At 26.5% G+C, this 17,188-nt stretch overlaps 1 protein-coding gene across 1 annotated transcript; it reads right to left on the bottom strand.

Annotated features, from left to right (window-relative positions):
- Positions 1 to 2,718: 2,718 nt before the first annotated feature.
- Positions 2,719 to 6,959, bottom strand: LOC113550496. The gene is made up of 4 exons (XM_026952370.1): positions 6,785 to 6,959; positions 5,882 to 6,007; positions 5,207 to 5,723; positions 2,719 to 2,820 (listed from the first exon to the last, which is right to left on the bottom strand). Exons 1-3 carry the CDS (start codon positions 6,822 to 6,824, stop codon positions 5,212 to 5,214), a joined length of 678 nt encoding a protein of 225 aa, XP_026808171.1. The 5' UTR covers positions 6,825 to 6,959; the 3' UTR covers positions 2,719 to 2,820; positions 5,207 to 5,211.
- Between the last annotated feature and the right edge of the window lie 10,229 nt (positions 6,960 to 17,188).

Here is a 17,188-nt window from a genome sequence, read left to right on the forward strand (position 1 = left end):
CAAATTTTTCATCAAATTTTTTGCTTGTATCAAATTGTATATAATTAAAGTATACTTTAAAATTGTTTTTTTTTTTACTCCTAGTTTACTTCAAGACACTAAAAGCTCACAAGTGATATTGAAAGTATAAATGAGTTTCAATATTTGAAGTGTTTTAAAAGTGGATATCCTCGTAAGGTACATACTTCAATTTATTATGGTTTGATTGATGAATATCCAAAAAACATTTTAAGGTAACGTTAGACTATAATAATTTATTCTAATCAAACATAATTCAAATTTAAAGTAATATAATATTATACCAGTGCTTAGCTATAATTTTTATAAAATCATGTCTTATGTGTTTTTTGTTGTGTTTTTTATAACTATAATATACTTCAATATGATAATGAGAATATGAGATAAACAAAATAAATACATTTAATAATATTAATATCAGATAAATATATAATTATTGAATACTTGCATGTATTAATAACAAAATAATAATAAAGTAAAAACAACTTAATTTTTTATGTTTATACATTAAATTTATTAAATATAATATATTATTATATATTATACTCATTTTTCACTGAATAATTTATGATTGAATTTTTTTTTAATTATATTGTAATATGTTTTACTATTTTATTGATTTTTATATTAACTTTATAAGAGGTGGACTACAAATTGATTGCTAAAATGCAAACATGTCGCACAAAGCATATGCAATAAAAATACTCAAATTACATTTAAAAATCTGTTTATTTAAATCACCAAAATTTATTTTAATAACTAAATTAAAATAATTTATCATGTTTCAGATTAGTTGAATACTCATCTTCTGAAGAATCCCCATCAGAAAAGTCACCAATCAAAAAAGGTAAAAAATTGACAAACAAAAAACAAAGAAATCCCAAAAATTGAAACATTAAATCAATAAAGATTAAACTGAAAAAGGACTTGAACATACATCTATAACAAGCAAAATAATTCCAGTCAAAATTTAAATTTTCTAAAGTCTTGTAATGGTTGTGCTTATAGTTATTTATTTAATTTTGATCAAGATGAAATAATAAATATTCACGATTTATACTATAGTCTCAGCTGAAAAGATAAACTTGGATTTATACTTAACTATACATCATTAATTACTTCAAAAAGTAAAAAATCAAAAGACAAACATTTACCGGTATAATTTCTACATATCCGATTGGTTAGGTTTCAATGTATGTATTAGATACTGAAATAAAGAAAATGTTTGATGGAGTTCTTAAGAAATATTATTTTTGTCATCGCTCAATAAACTATCGAAAATTAGGAAACGATTTATGATTGATGAAGTCAATGGGAAGCAATAAAATTGGTAAAACTTGTCCATCAAAACTAGAAACAATAATATTAGGAACTAATGGAGTTGTCTCAGTCCAAGTCAAGTATTGGAAAACGCACATTTTATACAACATTATTCAAAATGATCAGAAGTCTGGGTATACTGTTATCGTTTGAGACTCGGCATTAACACCAACATGTACTTAGAATCGTACCATAAGGTTTTGAAATATATTTACCTGGAAGGTAAAAAATGTAAGCGCATCGATAAAACAATTAATGCAGTGATGACGTTAACTCGTGACAGTATGTTTAAAAAGCTCATTAAAGTAGCAAAGAGTGCATCAAATTTTAAAAGTAGAAAAATTAATGAAAGCCATAAATGCAGTGAGTCGATTTCATCAAATAAAATCCAGATCCTTGAAGGTGGACAACCATGGATAATAAATTCGTTAACAAATCCCTCAAAAAAATATTATGTTACCAGAGCTGATGAAACATGCAATGAACTCTGAAATGTTTAGTGTGTAATATTTGCATATACATATTTACATGTAAATGTATAGACACTAAATTAAACTAAATATTTGTAAACACATACATGCCTGTGTACACAAGCATTCAACATACTACCCGATGACAGCAACAATAAAGAGATAACTAGAATATTAAGACCTTCAACTCCATTTTGTAAAAAAAAAAACAATAACTGAATTTTTCTTGTAATTAACATGTAATAAAGTAATTATGTTTAACAACTCCTATCTCCATTACAACACTTTTCATTTGCTCTACTATCTACCACATACATTAGTACATATAATTTATATTTACTAAATGTAAAAAATTTACATTATACAGGAAGGTAATTATATCAATTTATAACTTATAATTTTACATTCTACCATCATTTAGTTATATTTAATATGTGTTGGGCAGGTATATCACAATGTTTTATACCAGTAGACTTCATCAACAATTAATCAGCTAGAAGTCAATAAATCTTGTCCAATCTACACTTTTAAAGTAGGTACATATTATTTAGCAGGCGTACCCTTAAAAATAATAAATTTTGTAAATTATATATCTACTGTTCTACAATACTCAATGTCAATATTGTGAGTTTAATACAAATTATTTATTGGCATTTAATACATACATAATTAAAAAATAGGATAGATTTCATAATCTGGAAAGATTTTCTCTAACATTAAAAACAAATTTTTTGAAATATATTATGCAATATATATTTTTAAATGGAACAAAAAAATTTAAAAATATTTCTTACAAGTACAGATTTGATACATGGTTATGTTTGTACGGCAATTATTAATTTTAACAGATTTTAGTTAAAAAAAATAACACAATATATCAATAAAAATTATTAAAAATTAATATGTTGACGTGGTAAAGTACAATAAAAACATAATTTGATTTTTTTTTCTCAGTAATATTACAGTATGTCAGACTTTAAGAGAAACCATAAAAAGTGTTGATGAAAATAATCTGAAAAATAAAATTTATAATATTAGTAAACTAAATCAATTGAAAAATCACATTTATCTAATAATATATCATCTTGTTATCTCAGGGCCTAATTGAATATTATATAATATTATTGTCCAAGAAAACATTAAACCAACAATCATGATAAGTGATACTTAACAGTAATATTATTTCAATCTTGAAAATATATAAATAAGTTACATATAATTAATAATTAACTACCAAAAATAAGTATATAAAATTACTGTTTAATTTTTTTGTATGTGTATACATATCTATGTATTTTTAATACAGTCAAGTCGCGACAACTCGAAGTTGAAGAGAGATAAAAATTTGCTTTAAAATATGAATTATTCAAAATATCTAACTCAATTTTATATTAATTTATATAAAAATTTAAGTTGTCAAGTTTTTTGAGTTATCGTTACTCGACTGTATATACATTTTGAATTTTAATACTTGCTAAGCAATAATTATTATTATATTATAGAATTAGTAAGTGTAGTTTATAACCTAATTAGTCACTATAGCAATTTATAAAGAAGTAATAACATTCATTAAGAGGACGTAGAACCCGCATATGTTATCTCCGTCTTACACACGTGCGACATACCAAATTCTTGTTCATTATTTTCAATATTATGCTGTTAGTTTTAATATTAGAGTGAACTGACCTATTATAAAATTTAAAGGTAAGATAATTATCCAGGGACCCATGTAGCCTTTTATTTATATTATTTTTTTTTTTAGTAATAGTCATATTAATTTAACTCTAAAAACCTATTAAATCAATAGTCAATTTATAGTCTCTTAAAGAGATGTGACTCAATCAATTTTTAAATAATTCTGCATATAATATACGTCATACAGATAATATAGTCACAAACACACCTATTAAAGTACATTTAAATCACTCCTTTGCTGACGGTGGCTTCATTGATATACATTTTTAACAATCTAAGATAGTGTATCATGTCAACATGAGGAAGTTCAATACAACAATAACTTAACTGTTATTATTACTTGAATATTATAAAAATTAATATTTTTGAAAAAATATAGAACATATTTATTATTTATTAAATAATGAATAATGAATGTTTAGACGGATTTAAAAACTCAGCAATTAGTTTTTTTTAGAAAAATAATAATTGTAATTTACAATTTACAATTTACCTATTAACAATATAATTTTATAGTTAAGTTAGTAAATATAATATTTTTTATGATATTAATTTATTGTAATTTATAGTGCTATACTTAATTCTGTTTAAGATTGAACTTATAATCTTAACTTCAATATAGATTATAATTCAACTACAAAATTATATTCAACACTGAGATACAAATGTTAATACAAAATATATTTTATTGGAGAGTAATCAGAAAAATTATTATTACTTTCAAATATTTGATTCAACTATAAGTAAATATAAATTATTTTACATATTTTTTTTAAATATGATTTCACATTTTTCCTCCTACTTTGATAACAGTTTATCCGTAAAGTTCTGTTTTTAAAATGATAATATCAAGTACTAATAGTTAGTATTTCACACTTAAGATTTGTAATTTTACAGTAACACCATTTTTGTTTTAAATTTTTTAAATCCATGCTTTAGTTATAAAATATGTATTACTAAAATAAAGATTTCTTATAATTTCTTTGAATTTATGCTAATACTATTAAATTAGAAGATTTATATTTGCAAATTTTACTTAAATAAGCAAAAATTAATAAGTTAGGTAAGTCTTATATCTGTAAAATACTTTTTAATAATTTTCAATAGCAAATTATACATAAAACTACAGTATATTTAGAATTTTAACTTGTTATTTGTTAAATGGTTTTCAAATAATTCCATACAGTTAGTATGTAAGGAATTATGATTCAACAAATAGGTATGCTAGATATAAATAATTTACTATATTGAATGGATAGTAACAAAATAATAAGGCCTATAAAAGAAGCTAAAAAAATAGTTCAACTGTAACACCAACAAGTAAACATATTAAAATTATATTTAATACATTATTCACTAATTTGGATTATGACATTAATTTAACTTTTTTATTTAATTTGAACATTATAGTTGTATGTTAATTACTTTTCTTCTTGCATTGAAGTATTTAGCTTATAAGTACTCATAAATTATTTATAAATGATTTTCTTTAAAAAAACATAATTATTTTGTAATAAGACTAAGTTTGATTTGATCAATTAAACTTTTTAATACATTAAAAATAAACAAATTTTTTTAAAGTTAAAAAATAGACTAAGTAGCCTTTCAAATTGCTTAAAGTTTTATAAATATTGCATGGAGTTTGTTATTATGTTTGAGGTACCTATCTGTAAATAAAATTTTTATATTTGATTTTGATATACCTTTTTTAATTATTGTTATCCAAATCCAATACTCTTATTCCATATTTTGTAGCTTTAATTACTCGCCGCTCATTTTTCTTTAATAGTTGATATTGTTGAAAGTGCTTTTTGATTCTTTTATGCATGTCAATATCTTCAATATTCACAAGACTGAGTTTTTTGGATGTTGATGGCAAGTCATTAGCAACAACTGATTGTGGTTCTTTTGTGGGTGTTTTGGTTCCATTACGGGCGTTATTTTCTTTGCCCATCATATATGCTTCCCATATAATCGGTTCAGATTGAAGTTTACTCAGGGAAGATGTGTTTACCAGATTCTCAATGAACAATGCAATGTAGGTGTCAATTCCTACTGCGTCCATTAAAATATCTGCCTCGTCATAGTGGGCCACACTTAAGTTAAAATAATCTCTAATGTCTGTTAAAAGGTTTGAGAGAATTGGATACATCAAATGTTTGTCTTTGAGAATCTGATGAACTTTACCAATACTACATTCCACATGGCTAATGTTCTTATCTACATATTGGGAATAAAAATTTAAATATTAATCAACAACTTAATCGTTTACAAAATATATATACAATACAAAGTAGGTATAAAAATATTTACAAACATTTAACAAAGTGCAAGGCCATAAAGAACGACAATAAGTATAAATTAATTTAACAATTTACCAGATTGAGAATATTCTTTTTCTTGATTTAAGCCATTTGAGTTACTAGGTAAGCACTGCTTATCAAAATCATCCAAGTTTTTTTGTTGGTATACCATTGTATTTTGTTGTACACTTGAATTAGGACCTAGGTATTTCAAATAAATTATATTAAATATATATATATATCATAATATATAATATACAGACAGACGACAAATTATTTATGTCATGTAATCATTATAAACTTTTAGTGTTTGTGTGGTACCAGGCAGTAAATATTTTAAGACGTAAAGTTAATAATTAGGCACCTAGTTAAAATACAGTAAAAATTGGTTACGAGTTTCAAGGACCAATATTCTTTGTTATTGAAACCAGTTAAAACATGTGCTCATTGTAAATGGTAAGCGAGAAATACAAAAAAAAAACAGACTATCGGTGATATTCAACTTAAGGTTTAAGCTACATAAATTATGACTATTATAAACTTGAAAACAGCAGGATTTCTAGAAATTATGTTTATATGTAAACTAAAGGTACAAAACATATGTTGTAAGTAATGAATATTAATAAAATTAAAGACAACATTTGCAGCAAACTTTAACGACCATGTAAATTATAACGTGTACATTTTTTCTATAATTTGATGTATTTTACTCATTGTAGCCAATATCTCGAAATAACCATACTTGTTGTAAATGCATATTTTAACAATCATAATATAATTATATTATTATACTATATTATAGTGCATGTGCCGGAAACTAACGTTTTGCTCACTGTAAGCAGTATAGTTTTAAGCAATGCTCATTGTAGTGTAGTTAGCTTTCTGTACGATTGCACAAGTAATTCGTAGGTTTATAACTTTCAATTAAATAAGACAATCTTCACTAATATACAAATTAAAATAAACGTCGCAATTAACCTGTTGTTTCTTTTTGGATTTCCTGTTGGCCGCAATCCATGATGATTAATTTACCAGAATCTATGGTTTTAAATCTGATACCTAGAGTACGGAAGATTTCGGTAATAACTTTCGTTGATAAAGTTTAAGACTTAGAACTTAAATTATCAGAAAGAGAAAGACGCGCGTGCACATACATTAGACTTAGACAATGAAAGATTATGATTTCCCGCTAAACGTAAAGTCACAAATAGTATGAGTTACATTATCTATTGATAAGACCGACGGTTCAAAACAAACTGTTATCACGGTTCATTCCATAAGAAATACATGGGAAGAAAAAAATGTTTGAAAAAAATTGATTTTAAGTGCATTTGTATTTTTTTCTTAAAGTGTTAACTATTAGAAACATGTTCTTTACAAGTTTATACATATATGCCGACCAAAAATATGAAGCTAAACGTTTTTTTGGTCAATATAAACAAATTTTAGTATTTTGTACTTCTATGGCACACCGCACGCACATTATACACAGATCAGTTAAGTATTATTGATATTTTTTACTATTGTAATTTTACGTGCGTGAAGTTGGGTGACAAAGTTAGGTGACTATTTTTCAGACGGCTAGTGATAAGAAACATCGTATACTCTGTTGCATTTCAATGCATCCAGGGCGAAATAGAAGAATGCAATGCAATCCAACCACAAGATAGCGCAACGACAATCATTATATTTCATAAGCCCATAGTAATAACACCATAGTCCCAGATGACTATTTTTCGTCCGACCGCCGTGTAACGTGAATCGGTTATCCAAATGCGGTTTTTAATTAACCTAACATTAGACTCAAATTAAAGAAATTAGCTAGTTAACTATTGACAAACTTTGCATTTTTTATATGAAAATAAAGTGAAAGGCGATGTAAATGTAAAATAAAATTAATGACTAATTCGAATTTGTTCAGAATTCCTATCATTTCACTACCTATATCAACGGAGAAATATGGAAATTTTGATTTGATTTAAAACGGTAGCAATATTAAAAAACTTTAGCGTATGAATGATGGATCATAGTTCATAAGCCATGATTCTTGCTGGCTACTAAAAACTTGTCCGAGAATGGACCGGCCCGGGCTTTAAAAAAATATAAAGGGCTTTTTATTGATAGATCTTTTTGGGGCAGGCCGGGTTGGACTTAAACCAAGGTTGGATTAGGCTTTTTAAGAATTTTTTACATTTCGCCTGGGTATTTTTAGGTTTTTTTTTGTATGACAAATAATTTTTATTTAAAATTAAAATGATAATTTTATAATTTGGGTAGTTTGACGTTGAAATAATCACAAATAACGATATTTTAATATTTTTAATAAAAATATTTTGGACCGGATCGGACCGGACTTATAAAAAAATATCCTTGGACCGGAACGGGATTTTTAAGAGGTTAGGATGATTTTCAGGCTTGGCCGGGCTTTAGAAACAAATTGTAGGACCAGGGCTGGGTCGTCTCAGAGATGGGTTTCGGTGAAATGGGTTTTCGGCGAGATGGAATTTGGCGAAATGGGTCCAAATCAGTTTCCGAAACAGCACATTTCCCTTCTCACTTTTACAGGCTTAGTACCATCTGTTATGTTAACAACTAACGTGATTAAAAATGTGATTTTCTTTGTTTTTAATATCTAATATAATTCACTACGTTGTATATACAAATCACAATTAATTAAATATAATAAGTAATATATTATAATTAGGGCTAAGATTTCTATGCATTTGCATGTTTTTTCCTTAAGTCCAAATTGATTAGTTGTCAGATATATCCACGATTTGGCTTATTCTTGATTAAATGGTACAATTTTTTTTTTAATACTTTTGCATATTTTGAACATAATGCATATAATTGCGCATATATATAAATGTCTGAGAATCTTGTTAATTTTAAATGGTATTCATTTAATGAACATCTATAATTATTGGTTTATTTATCGAATTATCGTAAATATGCTATACTTATCAAACTAAAATGGATTTAATACCACAGAATAATACTAAAGAAGAATAAAAGATTCAAAACAGCGAATACAAAAGAAAAGAAAAAGATGTTAATATTACTTTAAATCCAGGAAAAATCACGTCATTTAAATATGCTTCAACAACATCGTGTGATGTGGAAAAGAGTTTCAGCCAATATAAATCTTCGATTTAATCGCTGGTCGTTCACATTTGAAAATTTAAAAAAACATTATTTAATAATAGCATGTAATATTATTAACTAATATTTAAAAAAATATATTTTTGCATCTTTTTGCATATTTTGGTAAATAAAATGCATATTTTATAATTTTTTACAGCATAGAAATCCTAGTCCTAATTATTAAATATAATACCTATACAAATTCATGTCAATTTTTTTTTTTATTAATATTTGCTGTTATTATGTACATGATAAAAATGTATTTGATATGTTTTTAACGAATTCAAATCTCGAAATATTATTATTTTCATATTTCAACATTTCTTGTCTCAAAAATTTTTTTTTATTTTAATTACCTCTTTGCTACGTATTTTTATATATGTATCTATTTGAATGTATTTTAGTTAGAAAATCGGTAATCGATAATCGCTAATTAGTGAATAGTCACTATTCACTATACTGCAGTACTCATTGAATGTAGAGACTTTATTTTTAAGTAGGTACATCGTCGTTATTTATAAATAATTCTTTAGAAAAATATTATTACTTGGACTCAGTTTACCAAGCACGTTAAAGTTTTCCGGACTCAATTTACCTACCCAATATCCATCCAATTATTTGGCACTCAGTTTACCACTACCCGCTATACCAGACATACCTATAACGTATTGTACCTAGGTAACGTTACTTTGTTGTGGCTACGTAGTATTATACGAATCTAGGTAAAAATGTCCGAGGAAAAAATGTCCAAAATAAACTAAGTAAAACATCTCGTTTAAAAATATTTATAACATTCATTATAATAATGTTTAAAAAAAAAATAATAAACAATTATTTTGTTATTACAGTAGTCAGATATGAAAAGTGTATTTACAACATTAATTATAATATTTAAAAAAAATAGTTAATAGATAATAATTAATAATTAATAATTCTTTTGTTATTGCTCTGTATATTTAAAAATGTCCAAAAAAAAACCAGATAATTAACATACACATATTGCCTAATTAAAATTTATAAATGTCAATGATATACATTTTAAGAAGTTTTCAATACTTCTTTCGTTATTATTATACTCCTCACAATTTCTTTTTTAATTTTCCTTGCATATTAATATACATTTTTGTTTTTGCCGGTGGTTGTCCAATATCTCTTTGCCTAATTTTAATTTTATGGACTTCTAATATTCTAATCGCATCTTCTCTATGAGTAACCATATACTTGGATGTGAACGATTTGCTAATTTAGAAAATCTGTGATTTCATCCTTATTATTTATCTATATACTATAGCATTATTTATATTAGCACATTTTTCTAAAATTATATTAAAATCATTCTCATACGTCTTTTGACTCTTGTTTAAAATTCCTGTACGTAGATTGACATGGATAACTAATGTGTTACAAAGTATTTCTATTTTATTATATTACAATTATTTAATTTTTAGGTTTTGGAAAATTTTACCATGGACATTCTTGGTTTTGGACATTTTTGTATAATATCGTATTATACATCTCATGTTAAAGATATGCAGGGAAAAAGATGATCCGATGCTAAATTTGGTTAACAAAATTTATATCAAAAACTATAAAGAATTATAATTATTACTAATTATTATACGGAAATCAGAGAACGGCAAGCTATTGGTTAAAATATTGCTATACATTTTTGACTTATATTAATGTATAATATAATTATGTGGATGTGTATCTATTATGTAAGTTTTTAACTTAACATAGATACAAACATTAAGCCACTTAGTCACATGAATTAAATTCATTATAACCATTAGTATTACTGACTATGTAATAAGAGTTGAGCACACAAGAGTTAAATATAGTGTCTTCATGTACCTAGTTAATTTGTGTAATATATAAGTTTAGTTGTTAGCTGTCAGCGAAAGTGCAATTATGTGGTAGTTATAGTATATAGACCAGCAAGGGTCATACATTTACGGATTCGGCGAAATGGAATGATATCTTGAAAACTAAACCTATTATAACTAGGGACTTAGTTTACTAAAAAAAAACGGTATTTCGGACTCAATTTACCTAGCTCCCTGGTATACGTATACTCTATATAATAATATAATATGTAATAAGCGTGGTTTTTTTTTTTATTATTAACATAATATTATGTATAATACCTGTTTTTAAATGTGTAATAATATTATAATTTTGTATAGACTTTAATATCGTTTATGCATAAAAAAATTAAAGTATTCTTCCTTTGGTTAGGTATAACAAAAAAATAGTATTTTGGTGCACTTAATTTTATTTTATGAATAATTTGGTTAAAAAATGTATTATACATGTGTACTATAATGAAATGCATGCTTTAAAATATTGTTAAACGATATTGTTTTAGTAACATGCCTATGTTTATAATTTAATAAAGTAAAATTATTGCAGTTATAATTAACAATAGTACAAACATAATAATACATAACTAATCTTTTTATGCAACTTCATCTATAATTATTATTTATTAGTCATCACCTATACAGGTAAGTACTTTTATAATAATTGTCCGTGTTTTGTAGTAGTTATGTACCTTGGACACCTTGTACCTAGTACTTACGTCTATAATGTCTTTATTTAATATATATTGTATAATGTATATAATAGGTATCGCTGGTATCGGTATGAATCTTAACTGTATAAACTATGAAGTGTTTATAAATAGTACGTATATACAATAAAGCGTAAATTTTATTTATATATATATATGTTTACATGCGCCCCTAAAAGTAATATAGATTATAATCAATAGCCAAATGCTATTGGATATATAAGCAGGCCGTATCGCGTGTAAATTCCACCGATTACGTCCTGTTTTCGGGCGAATGTAATTTCCAAACGAGTCCTGGCAGGTAAAAATACATATTATGTTAGTTCCTATACGAAATAATAAAGTACATATGTAGGTTCCTACACAATAAAATAGGTAGTTGTGTAAGTTTCTACGTGATAAAAAATGGTACATATGTTAATTAGTTTCTACAATGTGAGTAAATTATAAATAATTTATAAGTTTTCAATCTAATACAGTTATATCATATGATACTGTCTTATATTTTAATATAATAATAATTCATAATTGTAAAGCAAAATATAAGTACCTACTTTGAATATTTTGTGAGTCAAAAAATCGAATGTATAAGTCAGTTTTATCGATAAGCTATCGTTATAATCTATCTTTATAGATCTTTATATATACTTTTATAGGCACCATGAATAGCGATTGAAACGAGTGCGATTATATTATTCCATCACTTACTCCGCAGTCCACACCATTATATTCTTCTAAATTATATTATTTTAATATCATCAATTTGTTAACTTATAGTTATAATATTATAAAAATGTAGTATATATATATGTATATGTATTGATTTTTCAATGATGTATGTTTTTTTTTGTCATCGCGTTTTGGAGTAGAAATTATAATGCTTTAATTTTTTACTTAAGCCCCTCTTTGAAAAGGAAAATTCATCTAGTTGGTACTTTGGAAGAGAGGAGGGGGTCAAAAGTAAAAAATTTCCTGTAGTTTTCAAAAGCGTCAGGAAAAACTTAAAAAAAAAAGTAACGGAAAAACGGGAATTTTTACGCATAATCAGTTTTTGACAAAAATTTTTTTTTTATTTTTTTCTACCTCAAAAACGAATTATTTTAAATACGTAAAATTTTCACCAAATAATTATATTAGCGTTATCTATTTACAATTAAATTTTTAAAATATTTTGACTTTTTTAAGCTATTTATAAACGATTGAAAATTTCGATTTCTCTAAGTTTTTTTTTTTGAAATTCCAAATTTGGTAAACCAAAAGACCAAAAAAATCTTTAAAATTTAATAAAAGGTTTATTATAAGTTGTGCTTATTGTAGTGAAAAAAAAATCAAAAATCATTAGTCACAATTAGTCCTGTGTTAATTGTTTACATATATAATATTGTAGATTTTATTTTACTTTTTAATTGTAAAAAGATTTATAATTTAATATTACCGCCGTAATCAAATACTATACGCTATGCTGAATGTTAATGAAAGTAACAAAATATAATATAGTTTAATAATATAAAATAATAAGGACAAGTGTTCAATGGACACTCCTTCTCCTACTGCGTAATGGGATGCAACGGTCAGTTGGCAATTCACTGACGTAGTCATTCGTAATTATTTTTTAGCATAATGGATAGCAAAAAAGCATAAAAATGCTAAAACGCAGATTACGTTAATTTAATAACTGCGCGGAGACCAGCTATAAGTTATAAGTTTATTACGTATAATATATGATGTACACCTACTAGTAAGTATGTACTGATATACACATCTGAAAAAGTGAAAACAAGACTAAAAGTAATTATTATTTAATTTTTTATACTTAGAGATTTTATTTTAGATGAAAAAATAAATAAATATTTTTATTATACGTAATACTATAATGTGTTTACGATTTTTATAACTGGGTATATCATCATATATGATGTATGCACTATCGGCTTCATGTACAGAATGTTTATGTGGATTCAGACGATTATAATAAACACGAAATATTATATACCATGATATAATTGATATTATTATTGTTTTATTATAATTAAATATTGACACGGTACTCGACGGTCGCCGGTACAAAGTATATGTACGAGCGGTCTGCGTCTTACCAAGTTATACCAACTGCCACCACAAAAACTGTATTACAATTGTTATTTTCGAAGTGCTCTTTAAATTCTATGGACATTTATTTACGAGGGTAAGTACAATGGACTAATTAGTAATTATTATGGTTTTCAAAATAAAATGCGTGAACTAAACAGCCGTTGAATCATATCAGATAGATGGTATAAGAAATTAAGGTAAGCGAGAGAAATAAAAGATCTTAGTGATTAACGATTTTAAGTACGGATTACAAAAAGAACTATCGGGAAATATCAAACGTAGCATTTGTACAAACATAAATTTGAAAGTATTAAAATGAAATATTTCATACGTCTATAATAATTTTAGACAGTTCAAGGTCTGCATAAAATGGGAAGGAAATCGTTGCTGATTGAATATATCATAAAAATTTGAAAAATTAATTAAACAATATTATATTATCATGAAAACTTGAGGGAACCAATTGGTATATTTTACCTGTAGACAACCCAGGAACTAACTCGTAGTGGTCTGTAGGTACCTATGTCACAGACCTGCCGGGTAGTTTCGCCGATCGTCTCCCAGTGTACCAATACATTACGCGTTAAAGTCGCTCGTCTGGTCCTATATTATTTGCACATTACAGTGGTCGTATTTGTACTGTAATAATAATAAAATGCATTCGGTCATAAAAAAATTTCTACTCATCCCCACAAACAAAGTAATATTTTCGACCACATTATGCGAATGCACGATGATGGTCAGGTAGGCAAATCTTAGGTATAAGATCGTTTGCTATTGTTATCTATCGAAATTATAAGCAAATTATGCTATCGTGTTAGTACCTGAATAAATTATCATAGTACCTATTACACGGTCGTTACGGACGTGGTGATGTGACGAGACCGCTCGTCAAATACTCTGATCCCTACGTAAATACATAATAATATACTGGAGGAACGCATAATTGTACCAATACACGACGCAATTAAACGTTATGTTATATCAGTTTTAGCCACATGCTGTTTCGTATAGTTTCATACTATACAGTTTTCTATGTATAAGCTCATGATAAGTCGACGCGCTTATCATACCGATCGATATAAATCGCTGCTGCAGTATAAGGCATCGGTTCTAGAGCAACTGCGCTGAATTATACCGAAATTGTGAATTTAAAATATTTAATAAACTCACGGGGGGGGGGGGGCGTCGAACCGAATCGTGTACATGAGAATACTTTCTTCTTTAACATTATACCTACCCGCCAAGGTCGGTTAGTTCGTCGGAGCAGATTACACAATACACACGTTTTTTATTGACTGCGTAAGGCATTTAATGCATCACCTAATATAAATAAAAAAATCTATATTATAGCTTTGTCTTTGTGTACAGATAGCGGTTCAAGCGCCGGTCCGCTGTGTGCCGAAATATATTGTTCAGTCGCGATAGGCTCAGCGTGGGAGGGGCCACCTGTTCGTGGTACCGGCTGTGGCGCGCGTTTGTTTTACCGCGATCATTTTCGTGCCGTCAGCCGAAACAGTGCGCAACCCTTAGGAGACTCAACAGTTGGTGCGTGCGCAACAACAACAATTTCATAACCGTACATACTACGTGAGTAAAATTATTCGTTATACGATTTTATTATTATTAAACTGGATATATAGCCATTAGTTTAAGTTTTTCTAATTTTAGACGACGTCTGAAAATTGTTATTTTTTCGTCAACGCGGTTGTATTTACAATTTTGTTAAATCATAGAATATGTATACGTGACTAAGTTATACACTTCAAGGTTCTGAGCGGCACGACGAATGTATAATATGTAGAATTCTACATTTTATATTTTTTTTTGTTAGAAGACATATTTTTATTAGAAAAAATGTCCCGTACATTAATTTTTACGAAGATTTCTGTTTGTAAATTGGATCTAACTTTTAGTTTAGAGGGAAGAGAGGGTGGTAAGTAATAATTTCTCAATAGGTACTTTTTAAAATAATCTGGAGAAACAAAAATAATCATGTACTTGATGTACAAGTTACACTTTTAAAATAATAATAATTATTTGTTTACCTAAATATTAGCTCATTTCCGCTCAGAATAGTTTCTAATTGTATAAAATAATTTATCATTGAATTAAAAATAAACAAAATGCATTAAAGTGACCTACTCAAAAACGAGGTATAGTCAACACATATATACTTTTTAGAGCTGTAGAGCAGTTACCTATACTTGACGGGTTTTTGCTTAATTACAATATTTTACATAATTTCATCATCAGTGTTTTCTTTGTTTATAAATTGTAAATAAAAAATAGATGCTGTATACGACTACGTTGAATAAAATTAACAATATATTTTTCTAACTTATGCGTACTATATTGTTAAGTATATCTAATTTTTCATATAGTTGTTAATTTGTTATTATATATGCGTATCTCTTTTTGTCTCCTAAAGAATAAACAAAAGTACTCCAAATTAATTGTTTATATATTTTTGTTTTTCAAACAAACACACATTTTCACACTTGCAAATGATCGACAACATTTTTTACAGTTAATAACAAGACATTTTTACAAAATATTATCGATAAAACTCTAAAATTTTCAGAGTATAAGTAATTTTATAACTTCTATTTATTTTTTTTAACACACGGTTGTTGCTTTGCCAGTAAACAAGTGGTATTTTCAACATTATACTGTAAGTTTTTAATACGACCCGATTCATTTAAATATTTTTGGGGCAGCATTTTCGAACTATCGACATAACTTGAGTTGGGCATGTGGACTAATCTGACTTTTTTTTAAATAATGCTGTCAATGTTTGACATCATAATCAGAACGCGTGAATGGTATTACCGATAAGACCACGCTTTCGCGAATATGCCTATATAATTCCAATACAATACTTCTACGTAATATTTCGATATAATAATAATATAAAATATTATTACTATACTTAATATTATTTACTCTACTCGTACAGTTTTCATATTTTAATTATTTTGTGTTTTTACTATTAAGTAAATAATAAATGTACATGTTTAATATTATTCTATCAATCTTGTCAGGCCGGTAAAAAAACATCTTGAAATTCGGAAACACAGTTATCTATTGACAGATAAAACTGATAGCCGCAATAAGAATAGGTTCACTGAACTTATAATAATATACTTACAATAATATTCCAGTGATTATACTTTGTGGTATCTTTTATGTGCTATTTTACCAAAGATCCCGATATAAGTGTTACAAATTTTTATAACTCTAAATTGTAAACAAAATATTTTATTATTATATTATAAGGGTTTAATATTAAATTTAAAACCACCAGTTAAAAAGAGATAGTGATAATAATTTCGTAATGAAAACGGACTTCATATTATATATTTGCATTCTAGCTATAGAACTCGTCACATTTACTATATTATTGTATTATTATTATAGTTTAAGTATATTCGGTACATTAATTGACCTTACTTCCCCACCCCTGCCACACTGTGTGTTACTACTGTGCTTGATTAGTATGATTACGTCGCTGTTGATATAATAACGGAAGTATGATATACTTTTATAATTATAATGTATGAATATGATAACTT

This window comes from Rhopalosiphum maidis, chromosome 1 (genome assembly GCF_003676215.2).
Source record: "Rhopalosiphum maidis isolate BTI-1 chromosome 1, ASM367621v3, whole genome shotgun sequence".
Taxonomy (NCBI): domain Eukaryota; kingdom Metazoa; phylum Arthropoda; class Insecta; order Hemiptera; family Aphididae; genus Rhopalosiphum; species Rhopalosiphum maidis.